This window comes from Ciconia boyciana, chromosome 1, assembly GCF_034638445.1.
Source record: "Ciconia boyciana chromosome 1, ASM3463844v1, whole genome shotgun sequence".
Taxonomy (NCBI): Eukaryota; Metazoa; Chordata; class Aves; order Ciconiiformes; family Ciconiidae; genus Ciconia; species Ciconia boyciana.
Genome location: NC_132934.1, coordinates 41,451,179 through 41,471,046, shown reverse-complemented (window position 1 = coordinate 41,471,046; position 19,868 = coordinate 41,451,179). Strand labels below are relative to the sequence as shown.

At 41.7% G+C, this 19,868-nt stretch overlaps 1 protein-coding gene across 2 annotated transcripts in view; it reads right to left on the bottom strand.

The window, feature by feature from the left end:
- TPH2 (tryptophan hydroxylase 2) overlaps window positions 1-16,488 on the bottom strand; it is a 52,643-nt gene extending 36,155 nt beyond the window's left edge. For both annotated transcript variants that reach the window (XM_072879801.1, XM_072879710.1), the window contains exons 1-6: window positions 16,241-16,488; window positions 12,796-12,948; window positions 10,155-10,338; window positions 9,946-10,046; window positions 6,729-6,796; window positions 722-918 (exon numbers count right to left, since the gene is read on the bottom strand). In XM_072879801.1, the coding sequence (XP_072735902.1) occupies window positions 722-918; window positions 6,729-6,796; window positions 9,946-10,046; window positions 10,155-10,338; window positions 12,796-12,948; window positions 16,241-16,345 (808 nt within the window). In that variant the 5' untranslated portion in view covers window positions 16,346-16,488. The remainder of the gene's footprint in view (window positions 1-721; window positions 919-6,728; window positions 6,797-9,945; window positions 10,047-10,154; window positions 10,339-12,795; window positions 12,949-16,240) is intronic.
- Between the last annotated feature and the right edge of the window lie 3,380 nt (window positions 16,489-19,868).

Below are 19,868 nucleotides of genomic sequence, written 5' to 3'. Positions count from 1 at the left end.
GAACTCTTTGGCAGCTTTTCCTCTAGAGTTAAAAACGACAGGTTCATGTCTGCCACTTCTCCTTCTATATGGGATACATTTCCATTACAGATTAAAAAGAAGGGTGTTTTCAAACTTAAATATGTAATATCGTGACCCCTTAAAAAAATAACATGAAAGAGAAATACCAGATTACCTATGGAGTCCCACTGAGTTTTTTCAACATACAAATATAATGACTAGCTTCATGAGGTCTTGGGCACTCAGGAAAGCCTCATATTCATCAGGCTGTACAACAATGTGCCAAACCTGCTCTCCTCTTTAAATTCAGTTATCTTGGCATTTTATTCTCCCTTTTACCTGCCTGGATATTTGGGGGATGCCCACTGTAGTTATCAGAACACCCACCCTGTGGGAATGAGAAGAGCAGAGCTAACTCTTTTCTTTCTTTTCATCGTACTGAAGGACTTGTCTCCCTGTGCAAGATAACATCATGGGATATGTGTTCAGCCGTTTAATTCCTCTCAGCTTCATACCTGCAGGTACATATATATAACTGTCTTGACTCAACAAACTTTCTGCCATGGAAAATGTCAAAAACAGAATGATACTTTAGACTAAACCAAAGTCCACTGACATAGCTGGGAGTCTTTTCATTCAATGTGCTTTGTATTTTGTACTAACAGAAAAGAGTGTTTTCATGAAACTGTATCTATTGAAAAAAAGCAAATATGAATCTTACCTTTAAGAAAAATAGAAACATCTTCCAGCTGAGGCACATTATCCTCTCTGTATCCACAGTACTTGGTCAGCAGAGGAAAGTTTTTTAAATATTCACGACAAGCATGGGTGGGATAGAGTTTACTGAGTTCCCTAAATACCACCCCCCATGTTTTAATTTCTTCAGCTGTGTACTCCACTCTGGGAATGGGTTGACCACTGTAAAAAATAAAATAATACAAAATACATTTGAATACAACCAGATTCAAGACAGACTCTGGATGGCAAAATTTCTGTGAAAAGTATTATTTAAATAAATAAAGGCAGACAGAGCCTATTAAAACTATTAAAAACTATTTTAAAATTACAATTAGATGCTTTTTTCCTTAGAATGTCTTCTTGATGTTATGTTGTACATATTACATTTACTTCTTAAGAACTGTATTTCTTATTAAGCAATGAGATTATTTCTTAATCTTTGTACATATAGTAGAAAGATTGATTCTTATATGCCATAGAATCATAGAATCATTTAGGTTAGAAAAGACCTTTAAGATCAAGTCCAACCATAAACCTAGCACTGGCAAGTCCACCACTAAACCATATCCCTAAGCACCATGTCTACACGTCTTTTTAAATACCTCCAGGGATGGTGACTCAAGCACTTCCCTGGGCAGCCTGTTCCAATGCTTGACAACCCTTTCAGTGAAGAAATTTTTCCTAATATCCAGTCTAAACCTCCCCTGGCACAACTTGAGGCCATTTCCTCTCGTCCTATCACTAGTTACCTGGGAGAAGAGACCGCCACCCACCTCATGACAACCTCCTTTCAGGTAGTTGTAGAGAGCAATAAGGTCTCTCCTCAGCCTCCTTTTCTCCAGGCTAAACAACCCCAGTTCCCTCAGCCGCTCCTCATAAGACTTGTGCTCTAGACCCTTCACCAGCTTCGTTGCTCCTCTTTGGACGCACTCCAGCACACCATGTTCCTATACCAGAGTACTATTTCTCTGTTTATTGCCACTGATGCCTTTGCAAGTGGTTAGCTGAAGATCCTGATTCAGTCTAACTTGTAGATTCAGTAAGACCATCAGCAGACTGCATGTTCTATGCATTCTTTAAAATACATAATATTCACACAGCATCATTACCTAGCATTTTACAAAGTGAAGATTACACAATTACATAGTTGTTTAGAAATGTGTGGATCCAATTAAAATATATGTATTTATTGTTTAGACTGTTGCTTATATGTGCAGATATGTTTGGAACCCCAAATTCATGCAGGACTACATCATGAGGAAGCTTGCCTCAGAGCCAAGAGCCTAGCATAGGTGAAACTAAGCTTCTAAATAAATCTCTCTTTTTTTCCTTCTACACCGTTCCTCTGCCTCCTCCGCCTTACACAAATGCACAGAAATTGCAAAGCGGGAGCCTTCCATGGTACCTGCTAATCTGTCTCTGACATCCAAGATTTTCCTTGAGTGGTTACAGCTAATTCAAAACTGACTGACAGTGTTAAGAGTATGAAGGGCTCCTTCCAATTTGCACTGCCTTGTATTTAGCTGTAAGGAACTTCCTATGCCATGGTCATGGGCCATCACCTCACGTTATGAATTCCCCCTAGAAACTTTATAATCTTTCTCTGGATGTAATGTTCACAATCTATAGTGTGTAATCTGTGCAATCTGCCCTCTCCTCAGGTATCCTCTTTTCCCGCACTGCAACGAAGTACAGATTGGCAAAGGGATTCACAGGATCCCCTTCCACCCCATCAGGCCCTGTCTCCCACTCCCCTGCCACAGGGCTGGCAATGTGGACGCTCCCAGCCCAGTGCTGCAGCTTCCCAGTGTCGCAGAGAGCAGCTGAACGGGCGTCTCAGGCATGGGGAATCTCACTGCAGCAGGAGAACTGCAACGCTGAGCTTTTGCTGGGGCTTGGCTCTCCATCTCGACTGTCGCTGGGTTCATAATCCTGCCTCCACCATATGAACTAAAAAGGAATAAGCCCTCATGTCACATGTGACTGCTGCTATGCAGTACCTATATGCACAAGAGAAGAGCATCCACCCTACATGCGTTGGGGTTGTCCCCTCATCTTTATTGAAAACTTACTATTTAATCCCCTTGCCTTTCACTATATCAAAGTATTTTGATCCATGGCAGTTATCTGTCAGTCAAAGGCCACTTTGTATGAGGCACTCACACTTGTTAAGGACTCACTGAACATCCAATACATCCGCTAGTTCCCCATCAGCCACTCTTTTGCTGACATTACAAGAACTGCAACACATTTAGTGAAGCATTTCTCATCAACAGAAGCTGCACTGCATCCGTGCCCATTCTGCAGTGCGAGTCAGTCCTTCAGGTCTAGTATCTGTCTTCACCTTTACACTTTATCAGCCTTAAGCTGCCTGCCAGCTCACGGAAAGCATAACACAGCTATTCTAAATTGTCCTGTACATGACCGACACAAGCAGGTTGCTACTCCATCCACCTAGAGTTGCCAGAATACTGTGCAGTAGCCTCCTCCCTCTTCCTTAGACCTGACCTCTACCTCAGACACTGTCAGTATGGGTCAGCACTGGCCCAGCAACGATGAAGAAATCTGTGCACCAGTGGAAAAACTCAGGTTTCTATTTAGCCTGTCACTAGAGACGTATAAACACAATGAAACATCTGAAGCTTGTCCGCTGCTCACTAAAAGGTTTATAACTTAGTTATTGTTTCAATTAATTCATTAGTACTGAAGTAAGGTTCACTGAACATTAATTCCTTAATAGGATTTATGCCTGGGAGAGCTGATCTTATTTCCAGCTGATCATGATACTGCTTTCTTTATCGAGAGGATCAAGGCAGCCAGACTTGAGGGAGGACCTAGGCCTTTCTGACTCAGCTCTGCAAATCTCATTTTTCTCACCCTCTTACTTCAACAAGCAAGACCCACCTTGCGCTCAAACTTTGCCATAAATCATGGGAATGGCCAGCCTGCACAGCCAATTTTCTTGTGGCTGAGCAAGATGTCTCTACAACCTATCCTGAATTTTTATTTCCCTTTATTAAAATAGGATCTTTCAGTTTTGCCATGGTCATGACCTATCAACTCATATTATGAATTTCCTCTTAAACCTCGTATTTTTCGTCCAGCTTTAATTTTCGCAACACTTTTGCAATCCCTGATCAGTCTCAAAGGACTAATTAGCAAGATTAACACATTTTCACTATCTTTAGGATAGAAGCTAAGCAAAGGAGGGAGGAGTATTTTTTTTTGGTCCATTTATTTCACTGATTTTCACTGCTGTGCTCTATTAACATCTTTCCCTTTAACATCCAGCACCAGCAAATATCTGCTCCTCCAAGTTCATTTCTTAGCGTTTTTCTCTCTCTCTCCACTACAGAGGCCTCTTTATGTACAAGCAAAGCAGAACATCTACCACTATAGAACAGTAGCAATTCATCAAGGAAATGCTGATCTGGGATTTTCAACTCAACAATTTTTTTTACAGAGCCAATTCCTTGCAGCCAATTCTTTGCAGCAAAATTTCTTTGTTATTTTTTAAAGGAAACAAGTGTGGGGTTTTTTTGCACTGGAAAATGAAAAGTAGAAATGCATCAAGCCTCAGTAAATGATTAGGAAGGTCACTTACCTGGAAGACACTGCGAGGTTCAAGACAATGCTCTGAATTTATCCCTGAGGGAAGCAGTCCTTACAACAGAGCTGTTCTTTTTGTATAAATAAGTAAATAGTCACTAGACCACAGAAGAGAGTGTGATGAGACTGCAATGTAGTGTCGAGGCACCTATATTAATTCTGAGCTCCCCAGCATGGGTAGCAGAAACAGCTTAGCTGTAGCAGCACAGAGTCCTCCCTGAGCTGATTTGCCTTTCCTCAGCACGGCTTAGGCTGAGCTGAAGGATGCTGAGGGTAAATGCCTGCCTGGGCTGTCTCTACAGGCATACTCGGAGACAGACTGACTGTGCAGCCCAGTAGATATGGCACATCCCTGGGGTTAAGATAACCACTGCAGGAGACCTGAGGAGTGTGAATGAGATTTTGCCACATCTTAGGTAACGGCCCTAATCACTGGCCTCCCAGCCATTTTGTGCTCCCTAGCTAAAAATATGTGAAGCATCTTGTTTTCCCTCTGCTGATAAGAACAGGAGGAGTTTGAAATCTTTTAAAGGTTTGAAAAGATCAGTGGGATGAAGGAGTACTTCTGAGCAGTTTTGCTGAAGTACAAGATCTGGCCCTCAAATAACCTCTGGTTTGGGTTGTTTGATTTTTGTAATGTGCCTGCAGAAATGGTTCTTGAGCCTTCAAAATCTAAAGAAGGAAGATTTTTCCTTTCCTTTATCTGTTTTTCTGAGAATATGCAGGATTACTCTACATGATTTCTGTGAAAAGATGTTTCTCACTAGTTTCTCACAGGGCAAAAAAAAAAAAACCTTTGTAGCAGAAGACCAACCACTACTTAGTGAGCCAGCAGCACAATCTTTCCAGCACTTAGGCAGCTGAGAGGGAGAAGGGAGGAAGATACTTTCAGCAACTTAGCAGCTGTGAAATGCATGGTACTACTGCTACCATCATGGGTAAATGGAGAACTATCCAGTATTACTGAAAGAGCTCTAGGAGCACACACAGTCTGCCCTCATCCACAGGTACCTGCTTGACATTTCACACTGCAATAAATGCTAGGCAAGAAGAGCTAACTCTACAGCTAGCATTAGACTGAAAAAAAGATAATCAATCAGCTGTAAACAAACAAACAAACAAAAAAAACCACCCCACAGAACTGTCTCAATTTACATTTGAAAACTGTTTAAACTTAGGACTTACCTGGTCAGCCTAGGAAGCTTCTCCACCAACCAGCACCCTGCCCCCAGCAGGCAGCAGCTCAGTGTGCTGGATGAATGTCATGAGCACCCAGCTAAACAAATGCCACCCGTGGGCAACAAAAAGGGGGACCAACACTAGCACTTACACATTTATTAGATTGGTAATAGTTTAAAGACAGGAATGGAACAAAAGTAAAAGAGAAACATAATCAGGATTATATGGTCACAAAGCAGAGTTAATCCTCCTGTCCCCCCAGTCTTCTGCAGCCCATATATTAGCCTTATGTTAAAAATAGAAAAACAGAACTGAAAAACCTTCAAAAATCCATTTTTTAATTGCTTCCTGACAGGACATGCCTTCTATGAAGGGAGAAAAAATTGTTGTGTTTTATATTCTTTCAACAAGGTAGGTAGAAATCTCAAAGGAGAAAAATGAAAAACCTGAAGAAGTGTGGTAAAATTGAAAAGAACATGAAATTAGCATGTTCTTTCCCTTGAGAATGAGGGCTTAGCCCTGTTGCAAATAAAACCTAGAGTATGATTAGAATTAGTTGAATGCTTCTGCAACAAGAAAATTGCAACACAGTAGGTATTTGTAAGTAGCACAGAAAGTTTTATAACTGCCAGGGATGGTATCAAATTGAAAATACTGACTTTACATGTTAAAAAAAAAAGCAAAATGAGAAAACACATGCAGTGTATTTGTGCACAGGCACCAGCTCCACTAACTACAGAAAAATCCACTGACTGAATTCTGAGAAGTTTAGAGCTGTTTTGGCAAAATTGATAAATGGTACTTCATAGCATCCAGTATAGTAAGCGCATGAAAAGAAAATAAAAATTTTGGGTTTTAGTGAGCTCGTCCAACTACATAGGGATGCTAGATACGTGTGATTCAGCAGTGCATCAGTTTGTCATTAAGACATGCAAGCATTTGTAAAAGAGTTTCTTAAGTTTAAGCAGTTATGAATAAAATGCTGAAGAGATAGTGCTTACCTTTAAATGCTTTACTTGTCTGTATCTGTACTGAAAACGTAATGGGATTTCAAGCATCAGGTTTGTCATTTATAGCCTACACTAAACTAGTCAAAATTTAAAGGATGACTTTGTCTACTGTTAAACTTCATCCTACAGAATTAAGTAGAGCATGAATTCTAACTAGTCAGCAGCACAAGAAAGAATCATGCCAGTACTTACTATTTATAGCTCATGGCAACATCCACAAAGTACTTTCTTCTCTGTCGATAGACATTGTCTTTAAATCCCTTAAGCAAGGAAGAAGACAGTAACTTACAATAAGGACAGAAAATTAGCTGTAAGAATTATAAAATAAATCATTAAAGTGTTTATTTAGTACCTAATTATATTGTATTTTGATTAACACTGTCTACTGGACTGCAAGACAAGACAAGGATTTCTTCACTTTTTTCCCCACCAAAGTCCGACAGGAGTTTTTTCAAGACAGTTTTGTGCATAGGTACCGTCATTCATCCAAGATGCTGAAAAAGGGAAACTTTTTCCCTGTCATTTCATCTACTCAGGTTTTCCTTAATCTGAATGGAGATCTACACACAGGCACAAAGCAGAATAATTTACCTGTCCTTAATACATCTTTCTTCACTAGAAGAATCAAGCGCCCAGAGTTCACATGCAACTCATTTTGAAGACGCTACTTCAGCAGTTGCCATCTTAACCAACACATTAGGGACTGAACCATCAGTCTCCAGCAGCAAATATGCATATTGCTCCAATTTGAGTTACAGAGGAAGGGCTCTACCTCGTGGGCTACAGTAGGCTCATACCTTTTCCATATTAAGCACAAAAGAGCTATAACACATACACACCAGCCAGTTACAGCTCTTTGAACTATTCAAAACTAAAACAAGATCTCTTCTATACTTATAAAAGATGTAGACACTTCAGGTTTTGGACTACAAAAAGAGTTACCTGTTTTCAAGGCAGAATTGCCAACCTCTTGAAGATGAAAAAGGGTAAAGAGTTATCTGAGTTCCCCAGTTAGTAGCCCAGAAAGTGCATTTAAGTTTCCCCTAGTCAGAGCTGAAAAGTAAAATGCATTTTTTCCTTACTGCTCATATACACAAATGCAAATCACTGAAGGGAATGAAAAGATAACATTGTTTGATTTGAAATATTTGTATGACCTTCCAGAAAACTCAGAAGGTATTTTACTGCCCCATAACCAAAGCTGTGCCACTGGGGCAGAGTAAGGGAGAATGTCAAAGGACTGCAGAAAACCTTCAAGCCTCCAGTCCTACACAGAAAAGCTTTTTGACTGGCAAAAAGTTGCTGTAATCTGGGGGTGCCTCCTTGTTTGCTTAATACCTTTTGACGTAAGCATTGAGTTACTCAGCCGCAGACCATTCAAGAGCTGAAAAGGGATGGAAGACAGCACAGGGGATTTAAAAGCCCATCATGTGTAGTGAAACTGAGACTGAAACCATTAGCAAATATGGAGTGGGTTAGGCTATGCTGCTGAAGTGGTGCTATGCTGGTTCTGTAATAGGGTAGGTCTCTTTGGTCCTCTGGCACCTACACGCCACCGCTAATGAACAGGGCAAGCACCAGAAGTGGCCTTTGAAAGCCCAGTCACAGATTTTACAGTTTTTTCCCCCATCTCTAATAACTCGCATGCTGCATAGGCTAACAAATGATGTGTAAATTATGTTTATAAGAGTTCCCCCAAATGTAAAATATATATTCATATAATGCAAATGTCTTTTTTCATTGTCTGTAAAACTGAGGGCAGATTTTCAGGAGAGCACTCAAGTATTTAATGAAGGCACCAGCTCAGAACATAAAACAGCATCAAATGGCTCATCACAGTCATCGACTCAAGGCTACAATGAGCTGCCGCTACAGCCTCTGTTTGAACCAAATTACTGTTAATGGTTGCAGGTCATCAACAGACTTTTCCATTCTGAGAAAATGCAAGGTAAATCCTCGTTTGTCATCAAGAAGTACATGGCAGAAACCAGGATCCAGGAATGCACTCCCCAACTGTGGGCCCACAGTGTGAGAAGGGCCCACGTATGGTAGAGATGGCTGGAAACCAAGCGAGGTGATGATGCTTATCATGGCTGATACTTGGGCAGGTGACACCAGAGACAGGTAAGTGGGGCTGCCAGGGGACATCGTGATGATGTCCATTTGCTTGTATATGCAGGCATGAGGATCCGTGCCTGAGCCCCCACTACAGCACGGCAGCTGTAGGAGCTGTGGAGCAGACAGGACAGAAGGCAGCAGTCTGAGTGCCATTTCTGCACTGACATAGAGCCCCAAAACCCAGGGCCACCAGGAGTACGTGCCTCCCCTCAGCCAAGGCAGTCACCAGGGAAAAGTCCACACAGGCGCTGTAGTACCATGGTATAGCACAGATGCATCCCTAAGAGTCCCCTACACCGAACTGATCTTTCTGCTGTCACTTACAATCTCTTTGGGGCCCTTTTTCACCACCTTGCACAATACCAACAAAAATGTGTGTGACAAAAACCAAAGGAGATTATCGCTTACAGCTACAGTTTAATCTGATTCTATTACAAGACAATCTTATGGTCAGATATCTTAGTTCATTACCTACTTCCCTTCAGCTGGAAGTTTCTTACAATACCAGTTTAATCCAGCCTGTTTTACTTTGGAGTAGGAATTAATACAACTAGGTACCACCAGTATCTTTCAGCCAAGTGGTCCAAAGGTAGAAACTTGGATTTATAACAAGTGAAAATGTTGTAACACAAATGCTTGCCATCATCTGCCATCTAGAGACACAGAAGTTAAGCATTTATGGACATCACCCAAAAGAAATAAAACAATAACAAATCTATTTTTTTGCCTTTTGCACTGAGCATTTGGCACTACTGCAGATATGGCTTGTGTGAAATGTCTCCTGTCACCAAAGTCAGGAAACAATGCGAGACACCTTCCCATCTGCTGCATTCATGCAGAAACAGGAACATGTTGCTCTGATTTATTTTGCAATTATCTCTTGAATGCCCAAGAAAGTCTTCCTTCATAATTCTTTCTTCCCTGACACCTAGGTTAATATCAATTCTTACCTAAGAGCTGTGACAGAACTGAAGGTCACATTGATCTAAACTCTCCAGAGTCTGAAAGCTTCTATTAACTAGTTAATTAAAAAAATAAATAAATGAAAGCAGTACAAAAGGGGACATAGTTGTTCAAGAGTGAATAAGTTTTCTGGAGGACCTCCTTTTTGGGTGTCCTACTACAGAAAAGGAAAATTAATTCACTGAAACCATTGAACAGAACTAAATCCCCATCTTCTGAAAACCATATCCTCAAAAAAGTACTCAGAATCGGCAGTCAATAGGCTTTTTATTTGACTGGCAAATAACCTAAACAAATTATCTACAATACAACTTTATGTTACACTTACGGGGTGATCTGCATCCAGCTCAGATCCATACATCAAAACTCTCTGTGAGCATTTGTCTAATTCAGATATCTTCCTGGGGAACCAAGGGACACAGTCGAGTTCTGTAGAAGACAGAATGTTAGTTGAATGTACTGGAGTGTAAGACTATGGAGATACCTGTGCAAAACGTTTGTCAGCGGCTAAACCAAGTGACACAAAAGCAGCCTTGCCTTCTTCATCAGTCCAGATGTTTTCTGGTGGATTGAGAGATACAATATTAGTTTGAAACTTGAGCAACTGGATTAGTTCATTAAATTCTTTCTTACTGCAGTCACAGTCCACAAAAATTTCCACCTCCGAGTTCCTTCTCTTCGATTTTCGTGATTCAATATGAACCATACTCACATGTTTCTCCTGTGGAAAGATGAAATAGCATATGAAATGCAGACATACCAGCTAGAAGGGGAATATTGATGGTATGTTCCTCAGAAAAGTTTTTCCCAGTTATTAAAAGGTGTTTTCATTGAAAGTACTCACTTTGGACCTGCATAACTGGTTAGTGATGCTTAATAAATAATAAAGACAAAAAAATCTGTATACTGGATGTAAAAATAATACTATTGTGTTTAATGAAGAAAGTTAACTAATGATTTAATTTTATCTAACAAGGCAATCTTTTATAAAGGACAGTATTGCTTTATAATTTTTAAAAAGAAAAAAATTGTAACACAATTGTATATTTACCTTTGTTAAACATGAAATGCAATTTTATTAGGCAACGTGCATAATAATATTGTTAATTTGACTAGATTTGAGTGTGTTTACTTACACACTATTAAATGTGTACTACTTCAGCAGCTCTCATGAACACAAGGGAGAAAATATTTTTTAAGGGTAACTGTATATCAGTCATCTATCTTTCTTGCAGCAATTATGAATTACCTGAAGTGGTAATAGTAATAAAATTAAAATCTAATTCAATTTATTCTCTATTATAATGTCCTCATCAAAACTAAACACATGACTGTGTAAATAGTTCTAGCACTAAAATTTTCCTATGAGCTATCTCTCCCACCACAACTACTGATCTGCCAAGGGTGTCATACAATGACAGACAACCATAATGTGTTATGGCTGACCTGATCTAGTGTTGTGATAGCCTTGCTTCAAAACAGGAGGCTGGACTAGATTATTACTTTCAACAAGTATTTTCTACTGACTCCGATTTTTCCTTTTTTTGCCAGACACAAACTATCTGTTACTTTTCACAACTATCCTTTCACTTACTCAGTGAAGCCAATAAAACATTTTTTGACTTCCAAATGGGGAGAAGTCTGCACTTGTACTTCCACTTGCCTGCTGTATTTTGAAGAAATGTCCATTTCAGGTGAAGGTCCCCTCTGGTACAGCCAACCAGCAGTCTCTGCTTTTACACCTCTGGAAATACGTACATAATTCTTTAACTGGCATGCTCCATAAGGTACGTATACGGTGTATCTCCTTAGCTAACCCATTCACATAACAAATTCACAGAAGGAAAACCCTCCATCTTCTGAGGGTTTTGAGTCTGCTATTTGTAAACTGGCAGATTACAAAGCCAAGAAGGATCATTTTGATTATCTGCTCCTGAACAACACAGGCCACAGGACTCCCCTGCGTTTTTTCAGCTGACACAGAGCTACCAGTTTTAGGCATTCTCTTGGGAAGTCGGACAAGTGGCTTTGATCTACCCTAGGTTGAGAAGAGAACAAAACCTTGCACTCCCCCTCACAGTACTCAAATCATTAAGTGACTCCGTGAATGGGGGTGATATCTCTGCAACATCTTCCAGCCATGTGTTAAGAGACCAGAGTGAGTTATATGCCCATTCCCAGGAAGGAGGAGTTGATGTGTAAATCCAGGATTTCAGGTATGAACCTGTTTCAAGCATTTAAGCCAGAGCTGCAGTTAGACGCTTAACCCCTGGAGAGAAGCTGCACTGAAAACACGACTCCTGCAATTCCTATCAGCTTTCTGTCAAACACCCTGGTTCCTGGCAGCCTCCCTCCCAGGGGTCTAACTCACCCCCTTTTCCTTGGCTGGGGAATCTAGGTATCTCCATCAGCCTTAGAAATCTGCTCCCAGAGCCAGGTCCTGTGAGTTAGGATTGGTAACGCCAGTGCTCCCACACTTACACTCCTCTGACGGTTTGGCCTTAGTAGACCCCAAGCCACCTTCCTAACTTTCTCTTCACTGCACTGCACAGACCGAACAACCTAAGACTTTTATCATACTGCTTTGCTTTAACTATCCTGAGACATGCCTCCAAGCCCTCTTCAATTTACTAATAAGGCAAGCAGATTACGTGCAGTACCAGCAGTCTGACTGAAAACCACCGATTGCATGGGGATCTATACAGGAACCAATACTTTGCAATTTACGCTCTAGTTAGACACATAAAGCCCTGACCCTGCAAGCACTTAAAGGTGCATTTAATTTCATGACCAAACATTGTCCTGCAGCAGGGCTGCCACCACCACCTGATTGTACGTAATTTAGATTCTGAACTGCTCTCGGAAAGTGCCTCCTTTCATTGTGGCCTGCACAGACAACTTCAAATCTAATTTACAGTGTTGAGAATCACATATCAGAAATCTAAATCGAATGGTGTGAAAATCAGCATCACTGTTAAACTTCAGTCCAGAAAACCCTTCATGAGCCCAAAATGCTTTGTTGAACGGTCCATAAAATTTTAAGTTACTTTTATTCAATTCTGCAGAGTGTAATTGCACTCTACTCCTTCCGCCACGGTCCATTAGATTTATACCAACAAACAACCTGACCTCAGTAGCCTTCTTCAGTCCAGTCAGCGTAATGATTTGTAAGCTTTACCTGGAAGAGTCGGAGAGCTTTCACCAATCCACCAACTTCATTCTTCAAGGAAAATACCACGGCTGTCTTTCCACCTTCAGAAACAGATTCACCTTTCCCGTTTCCCTTATTCCCTTTCTTTTCCTCATTTTTCCCAGAACTCGATCTGTTTAGCTACAAATGGATAAAGAACAGCATCGTTTCAGATGCAAATGGGCATTTCATAAAATTAAGTCTTTTTAGGCAAAGAGAAATTTTTGTTAGAAAATAGCTGAATGGAACTCCTCCAGACTTAATTTAAAAGGCAATGTATTTACTTGAAACCAGTATCACAGGTCAAAAGCTGTTGTTAGAGATGATTGTGTCAGAGGCCAGTCCATAAAAAAGCATAAGGAAAAGTATATGAATGTTTGGGATACAAATATGATGATATTATTAGGGCAATGCTATCATTAGTAATAAACATGAAGCAAATGGAGATGATCTGAATTACACCAGCTTGCAGTGATGCTATTCTAACCTGTACCAGTCAATTTATGACGATTTACGCGGGTCTATATTTTTATGGTTAATAAATTTAATGGTTAATACCATAAAACATAAAGTTTATGTTCTCTGTTGTACCACAATTTAATGTCATTTTTTCCTGAGAAAGCAAAACCTCTGTTGATTATACAAATGAGGACAGAAATACAAGCTCATACTGTACCTCCCTTAGAAGATGAGCTGTCTGAAGAACTCAAAAAAATACAGAAAATCACACCATCCTTGACCACTCCTACATTCCTCTCACAATTTGGGGGTCAAAGACTGCTTTAAGCCAAATTTCAGCCAGCATTTAAAAAAAAAAAAAGTAATTTTATCAGCTTAAATCTTGTTGAGATGCCAACAGTACAGTTTTTATAGACATTGTTTATAAGATTGACCATGATTTTCAAAAAACAGCCTGGATTTTCCAATGCCCAGGTTGTGACTCCCAGAGAAATTAAATCTCCAGTGAGCTGCTAACTGCTTTTTCTAAAACAGTATCATCCATAATATAGTCACTAAAAAAAATGTAAAGATAGAAATTAAGAATCATATACAACTATTCCACATGGATTAATTTTTTTCTTTGGTAAATTGTAAAGCAGCATGAAAGGAAAATAACCTGAGAATAGATTAAGTTTTTAAACAGGTCTCACAACACTTGATGACAGCCAAGGTAAATCTGTATTCTTATTTTTTCCTTACAGGTATTTCCTTTCCTTCCTTCCCACTTGCATAATGTCTGTGGACCTGCGCCAATGGACTTTAGCAAAGAGCCTCCCTGTGCTTCTAGAAGATTTTACAAGATTCCATCAAGTGCTCCGTGACCCAGCAGAAAATTAGTAAGCTTCAGCCTGATTCCTTTTCAAACTGGATTATGTAAAATTATTTTCTTAAAAATGGATATTGCTGACAGTGATGGGCTATTTGCATCACAGACATCTCAATGCATCCACATGGTTCATGTCAAATTGGTTTACCTTTTTACCCGATACTAGTCCACCCTGAAACACTCACTGAATAGAGAGCCCGCAGCTCCCAAGTCAGCTCCCACTGGATCTACTGAGATTTTTTTGAAAGGTACAAGAATGCACTGAATTAAAAAGAGGGCTCATTAAAATGCATCATCTTACCAAAAGCCACTCTTTAAACAGCACGGGTAAAACTAGCCACACTTAAACTACTTACTGGACATGCTAAAAAGTCTCTCTGGTCTTTTCTTATCATTTATTAGACTACACAGAAACAATCTGGAAAAGCAATTATGTCTGTGGAATGATATATGAAGAGTTTCAAATGTGTTTATTTTTTAGTAATTGAGCTTATATGATTCTGCTCAGTAGGAGGTTTGCTCAGGGATAGTTTAGGAGGTCACTTTTGTTTTAACTTCAATAATATTTGGGATTTGGCTGAGCCCTTTTCACATACAACAAGTACACAACCTCCGCATGAAGTGACAAAGATGCTATTTTTATAGTATCTGTGATTTTTCACTGTGTACTGCTTTCTGGAAGCTATGTAACTAGGATCGCATACTCAACTGCATGTCTGAGAATCTCAATACCATCGATTCCTCTGGGAAACAAGAACACTTGGGACCTTCCAAGACTGTCACAGGTTCCTTAATACTCTCAAGTGAGCATTACCTGAAGTGATGACTGAAAGCCTCTCTCAAGCACTTGAAAACTAGATTAGCTAACTGTTATGAGCCCAGTAGAAGAGGCTGTGATATTGCAAGAACTCAAATCTTACCAGCCATCCTCATTAGTATACTTCATAATTAAATAATGACTAGCAGATCAGCTTTCCTAATGAAAATGAATTATTTGGAGCAAGCGCAAGTATTCAGGAAAAAAAGTCATTTATAGCAGAACTAGTGAAGAAAGTAATTCAAATATAAAGACAGTAAAACAAATTTATCCCATTTAATTCAGTATTTCCAATAGAAGCAAAGCATGTTCAAATAGGGATATTTCACGTTTTACTATAAAGACAATAGGCCAGTTCACAACTGGTACAAACTGGTGCATTCTGTCGGTTCTACTCAAGTGATCTGAATCTTCATGTGTTACAAAATTTTATAGGAAGCAAAGTCTTCATAATCCTAAATATTTCACATATTCAGAGCAGGTTACATTATTAGTACCTATTATCATTCTTTATTAAAGTACACCTATTCAAATATGTTTACCTGTAAGCATACAGAAGTTTATCCTGTGCTTGAAATCACCCAACCACCTGTTGCACCCATATCATCACCTTACAGAGAACTGCTTCTACCTCCTGACAGGGTTTTCAACACGGAAATTGCACATCCTCTATACGATGCTCCCGCATGTTCTCACACCCCTCCTAGTTGGCAGAAGCTGGAAAACCCCAAAGCCAGCTGCTCAGCAATGGAAGTGCCACAGGCACCAATGCAGTTTAAGTGCATGTGATTTGCATACTGCCAAAAATGTTTTACATACCGTGCTGTGAGTTTTGCAAGTGCCTTGAAAAGGCAGATTCTGCTGACACAGCACTAGTGCACACCGTCGGAAGGACTAACCCCAGGCTTTCAAACAAATTTAAAAACATCTGAACTGGACCCCAATGTTTTTATATTACCCCAATAGCAATAGGGTTAGCTTCTGTAGTAAGGCTTTCATTTCTAATGAAATTCTCACTATTGTTTGAAGACACGTTTAAGGCAGCGTTTTGAATGAGGACCGATCAGACTGCGCAGTCAGTCAACTGCTGAAAAACCCTTCACCTGACCTGAAAGTTCAGAGGAAGGCGGCCGCCTCCCTGGCACCGGGACCCCCGGACGGGCCAGCTGAACCCGACCCGCCACCCCGCAGCTCCCCTGACCAGCGGCTCCCCCTCCTGCCCCCGCCGCCGCCGCCGCCGCCCGGGGTGGGCCCGGCGGAGAGGCCCCGCTCCCAGCCCCGCCACTTACGGTGAGGCTGCCGACGGCGGGGCGCTCCTCCGGCAGGGCCGAGTCCAGCGAGAAGCCCCTCCGCGCCCAGTACTTACTGGAGAACATCATCATGGCGGGCTGCATGGGGCCGGCCAGGCGGGCGGGGGGCAGCGCCGCGCTCTGCCCGCCTCGCCCCGCGGCGGCTCCTTTTATACGCCCCCGCAGAGACTGATGGAAACCCGATTAGGGGAGACCCGTCTCCGGGTGACGAGAGCCGCCGGCAGATGGACGCCCACGGTCCCCGCTTACCTCAGCCGCCGCCGCGCACCGCCGGGGCGGGACGGGACGGGACGGGGAGCGGTGTCGCCTCCGGGCGCTGCCCAGCCTCGTCGCCCGCGCCCCGGCAAGAGCCGTCCAGGGCCAGGAGGGCTGCGGGCGCGCCGGGGGAGCTGTGCCGACCGCAACCCCGGAGGCCCTCGCTGCGGGGCGGCTCCCCCCGGCCGCCCCTGGGGGAAGGCAACGCCTTCACCGTCCCCTCACACCGCTGCCCGCCTCGGCGCGGCTGCGGGGCACAGCCCTGCGCGGGGGGCGGCGGCCCCCCGGCCCGGCCGCCTGGCTCGGGCAGGGAAACACCGCTTAGAACCCAGCCCGGGAAGCCGAACCAGCCTGCCCTCTCCCCCACCGTGGGCAGGGCAGGGCGTACAGGCCGGGGCAGGCTGCCCGAGGCCCCAGTGGCTCTGGGGAAGCATAGGCCCAGGGTGCCGGGACAAGGCCCAGCGGGGACACGGGGACAGCATGGCAAAGAAAAGTAGGGGCTGAGTTTCTACACCGAAAAGTTGTACTGAGATTTTGATGGGAGAAATTCTTTGATGTAGAAACTCATCTCTGCCCCTTTTACAGAGTACTGCTTTGAAAAACATAGGCTGGGTCAGAGGAGATGTATTAAGCGATAGGAATTATATCTTGTATTTAAAGACTTCACGTACCTTATATATTGAAGGGTGATTGGTCACATGCAAAGAGAGCTTCCACTGAAAGAGAATGCTTAACTGGAGAAAGCTTTTTAGCGGAGACAGCAATGGCTGTGGTTTCTGCCGGAGCTGTGTAAGGGCCACACTCCCATCATGAGACTCTCATCCCACAACATCAATAAAACAATTAATCACCTATGAAGGTAAAACAATCCCATACAGATCCTGGAGATCTTTTGTATTTATATGTATATGGCAACTTCACTTGTCTCTGAAATACTCATGTCACTGGGGTAAAGATTTTTTTTTTTTTTTAAGAACTTGTTTACTACTTAATTTCAGACTACTATTAGCTCAGAAATTTTAAGTGAGCAGAAGGCAGCTGCTGAAACAATAACTTGACTGCAGTGTTAAGGTACTGTCTCGGTCTCTCAAATCTACTTGTGAAATTGTTTTAGGATTTTTAATTTCTCTTACACTAGCATTCTGAGGTTAAACACTCATTTTGTAGCCTACCATTGGCACTTGTTCTCCCTTTAATTTTCCTTCCTGCTTCTCCCATTTTCCAAAACTTTTCCATGACCTACTTTGAATAAATAGGTTATCTTACAGAGTGTAGGACTGAACAGCACATCTGGATTGGGAGCACTATTTCAATAAGTTTCCTTTAAATACATACACAGATTTATCTGTTCCAATGCACCAGAGAGAGGAAACGGTCACCGCTTCCCCTTGAAAAGCGGTGACTTGCCCCTTGTCGGTGACTTGCCCTGCAGCCTCCCTGAACAGGGGAGCTGAATGGGATGGCTGGCATCCCATGGCCTTCACTTGGTATACATACAGATGACAGATTGAGAGGAAGAAGTTAAAACCAGATCCACTGAAGCTGAGACACTGAACAGCAAGCTGCACAAGGTAAGTGGCAGGAGGTATCACTCATAGTACTAGGCTTCATGTCACATCTAACTCAGCTGCAGCCTGCCTCCCTTCACAACCTCAATGCCTTTAGCCTTGCTAGACTCAGCATCTTATAACTAGCGTTTACATATCTGCATCATCAGGGAATTTGTTTTGCTCTGAAAGACGGACCAACACAGAAGCACAACAGAAGATTTGAGACCTTTTCATAGCTCCCATGGAGTATCGTGGAATCTTACTGTTTATCACAACTTAAAAAAAACAGCAAAAGCTTCCAGTCTAAGCTGGCCGTTGTCAGTCAGATAACCCCCTTCTTAAAATGGATGGTCATGCTCGATGTTCAGGATCAGGATGGGTTCACAGCTGCCTCAGAACTCGTGGGAGGCCTGAAGCAAACCCTTTTCACCTTGCTTTTCCAAAGTTTGCCATGTGTAAAATGTAGTAAGGATCCTTTCTTCTGCTTGACAATAAGATTGTAATATTTGGTTCCTCCACCTGCTCCTGTAATGCAAATCAATCATTTTCATTATGCTAACCCACAAAGTTTTACTTCATTTTCCCAGTTAGTGGAAAGCATGTCTATGTGTCATAGTTCAGTCTCTTATCCTAAGTTAAAGAGATATTCTGTCATGTTTATTCATTGTTTTTAATAATGGGAAAGCAAGTTGGAGTCTTTGGGCTTTTATATTCCTACCTGCTATGCCTGAGATACCTAGACACAGTTCCTGCAGCCAAACAGTTTGAGAGTGAGGTTGTGTAGCAGTCTCCAAATGCTCGAGTGACGAAACCAAGATCTACTGAGCAGGCTTTTCTCCTACCCGCATGACAGAGCACGATTTTAGCTACTGTTAGATGCTAGCTCTGCAGCTGGGACACGACACAAATAAGTGACTCTGCTACCCAGTAGCCTTGCTATCTATCACAGCTCTGTGCGGTAACTAGAGCATGGCAAAGGTTTTCTGTCTCTCATAGCCTCTTCAGGATGACTCATGAATGCAAAACAAACAAAGGTACATTATGTCAGCAGGTACTGTACAATAGGCAGAGAAGACTCAAATGATTCAACTATTGTAACCATGCCGCCTGTCCATGAATCCCACAGAGACTGATTCTCCCTGGAGAGGAAGTTCTTGTTTTGCAACTTGTATTTTGTAGGTGGACTTACCCATATCAATGCCAGATTAAAGGACACACATTTATGGACTGAAAATGTTTATTTCTTCTTTGTTCTAGCTACAGTACAAGAGAGCTGGTATATGGCTCTGGGATTACTGCTAAAGTACAGACTTTGTTTAGAGTTCAACTATAGTTCACAGTGCCATATACATAACGCAAGTGAACACTTAAAATCCCTGGCCAAAAAAGTGGAAGTTGCAGCTATTCAAAAATACCTGGTTTAGAACATATGTCAGGGTGCTGCAGAGCAATCTTATTTCACTTTGGGAGATGGAGTTAATGGTGATAGAAATTAAGGTAGCTGTCTAGCACACAGAGATAAGCTTACTTTTATTTCTAAAAGGCATCTTACTGCCTATAATCAGAAATCAGAAACTCCAAGATCTTCTTTAGTTTATACACGTTTTCCTTTCCTCCTACAAGAGAACAGAGTCACTGTTGTCTGACCTCCTAAGCTGTGCACTTTTTAAGCTTAAAAAAAATGCAGAATTCTCGAGTGGAAATTTAACTCTAAATCTGAAGCAAGCCTACGAGATGTTTTCAATGTTTGAGTCATTTTCCCTTTAGAGTCTTTAGAGATTCTGACTGTCCATTTCAGCATA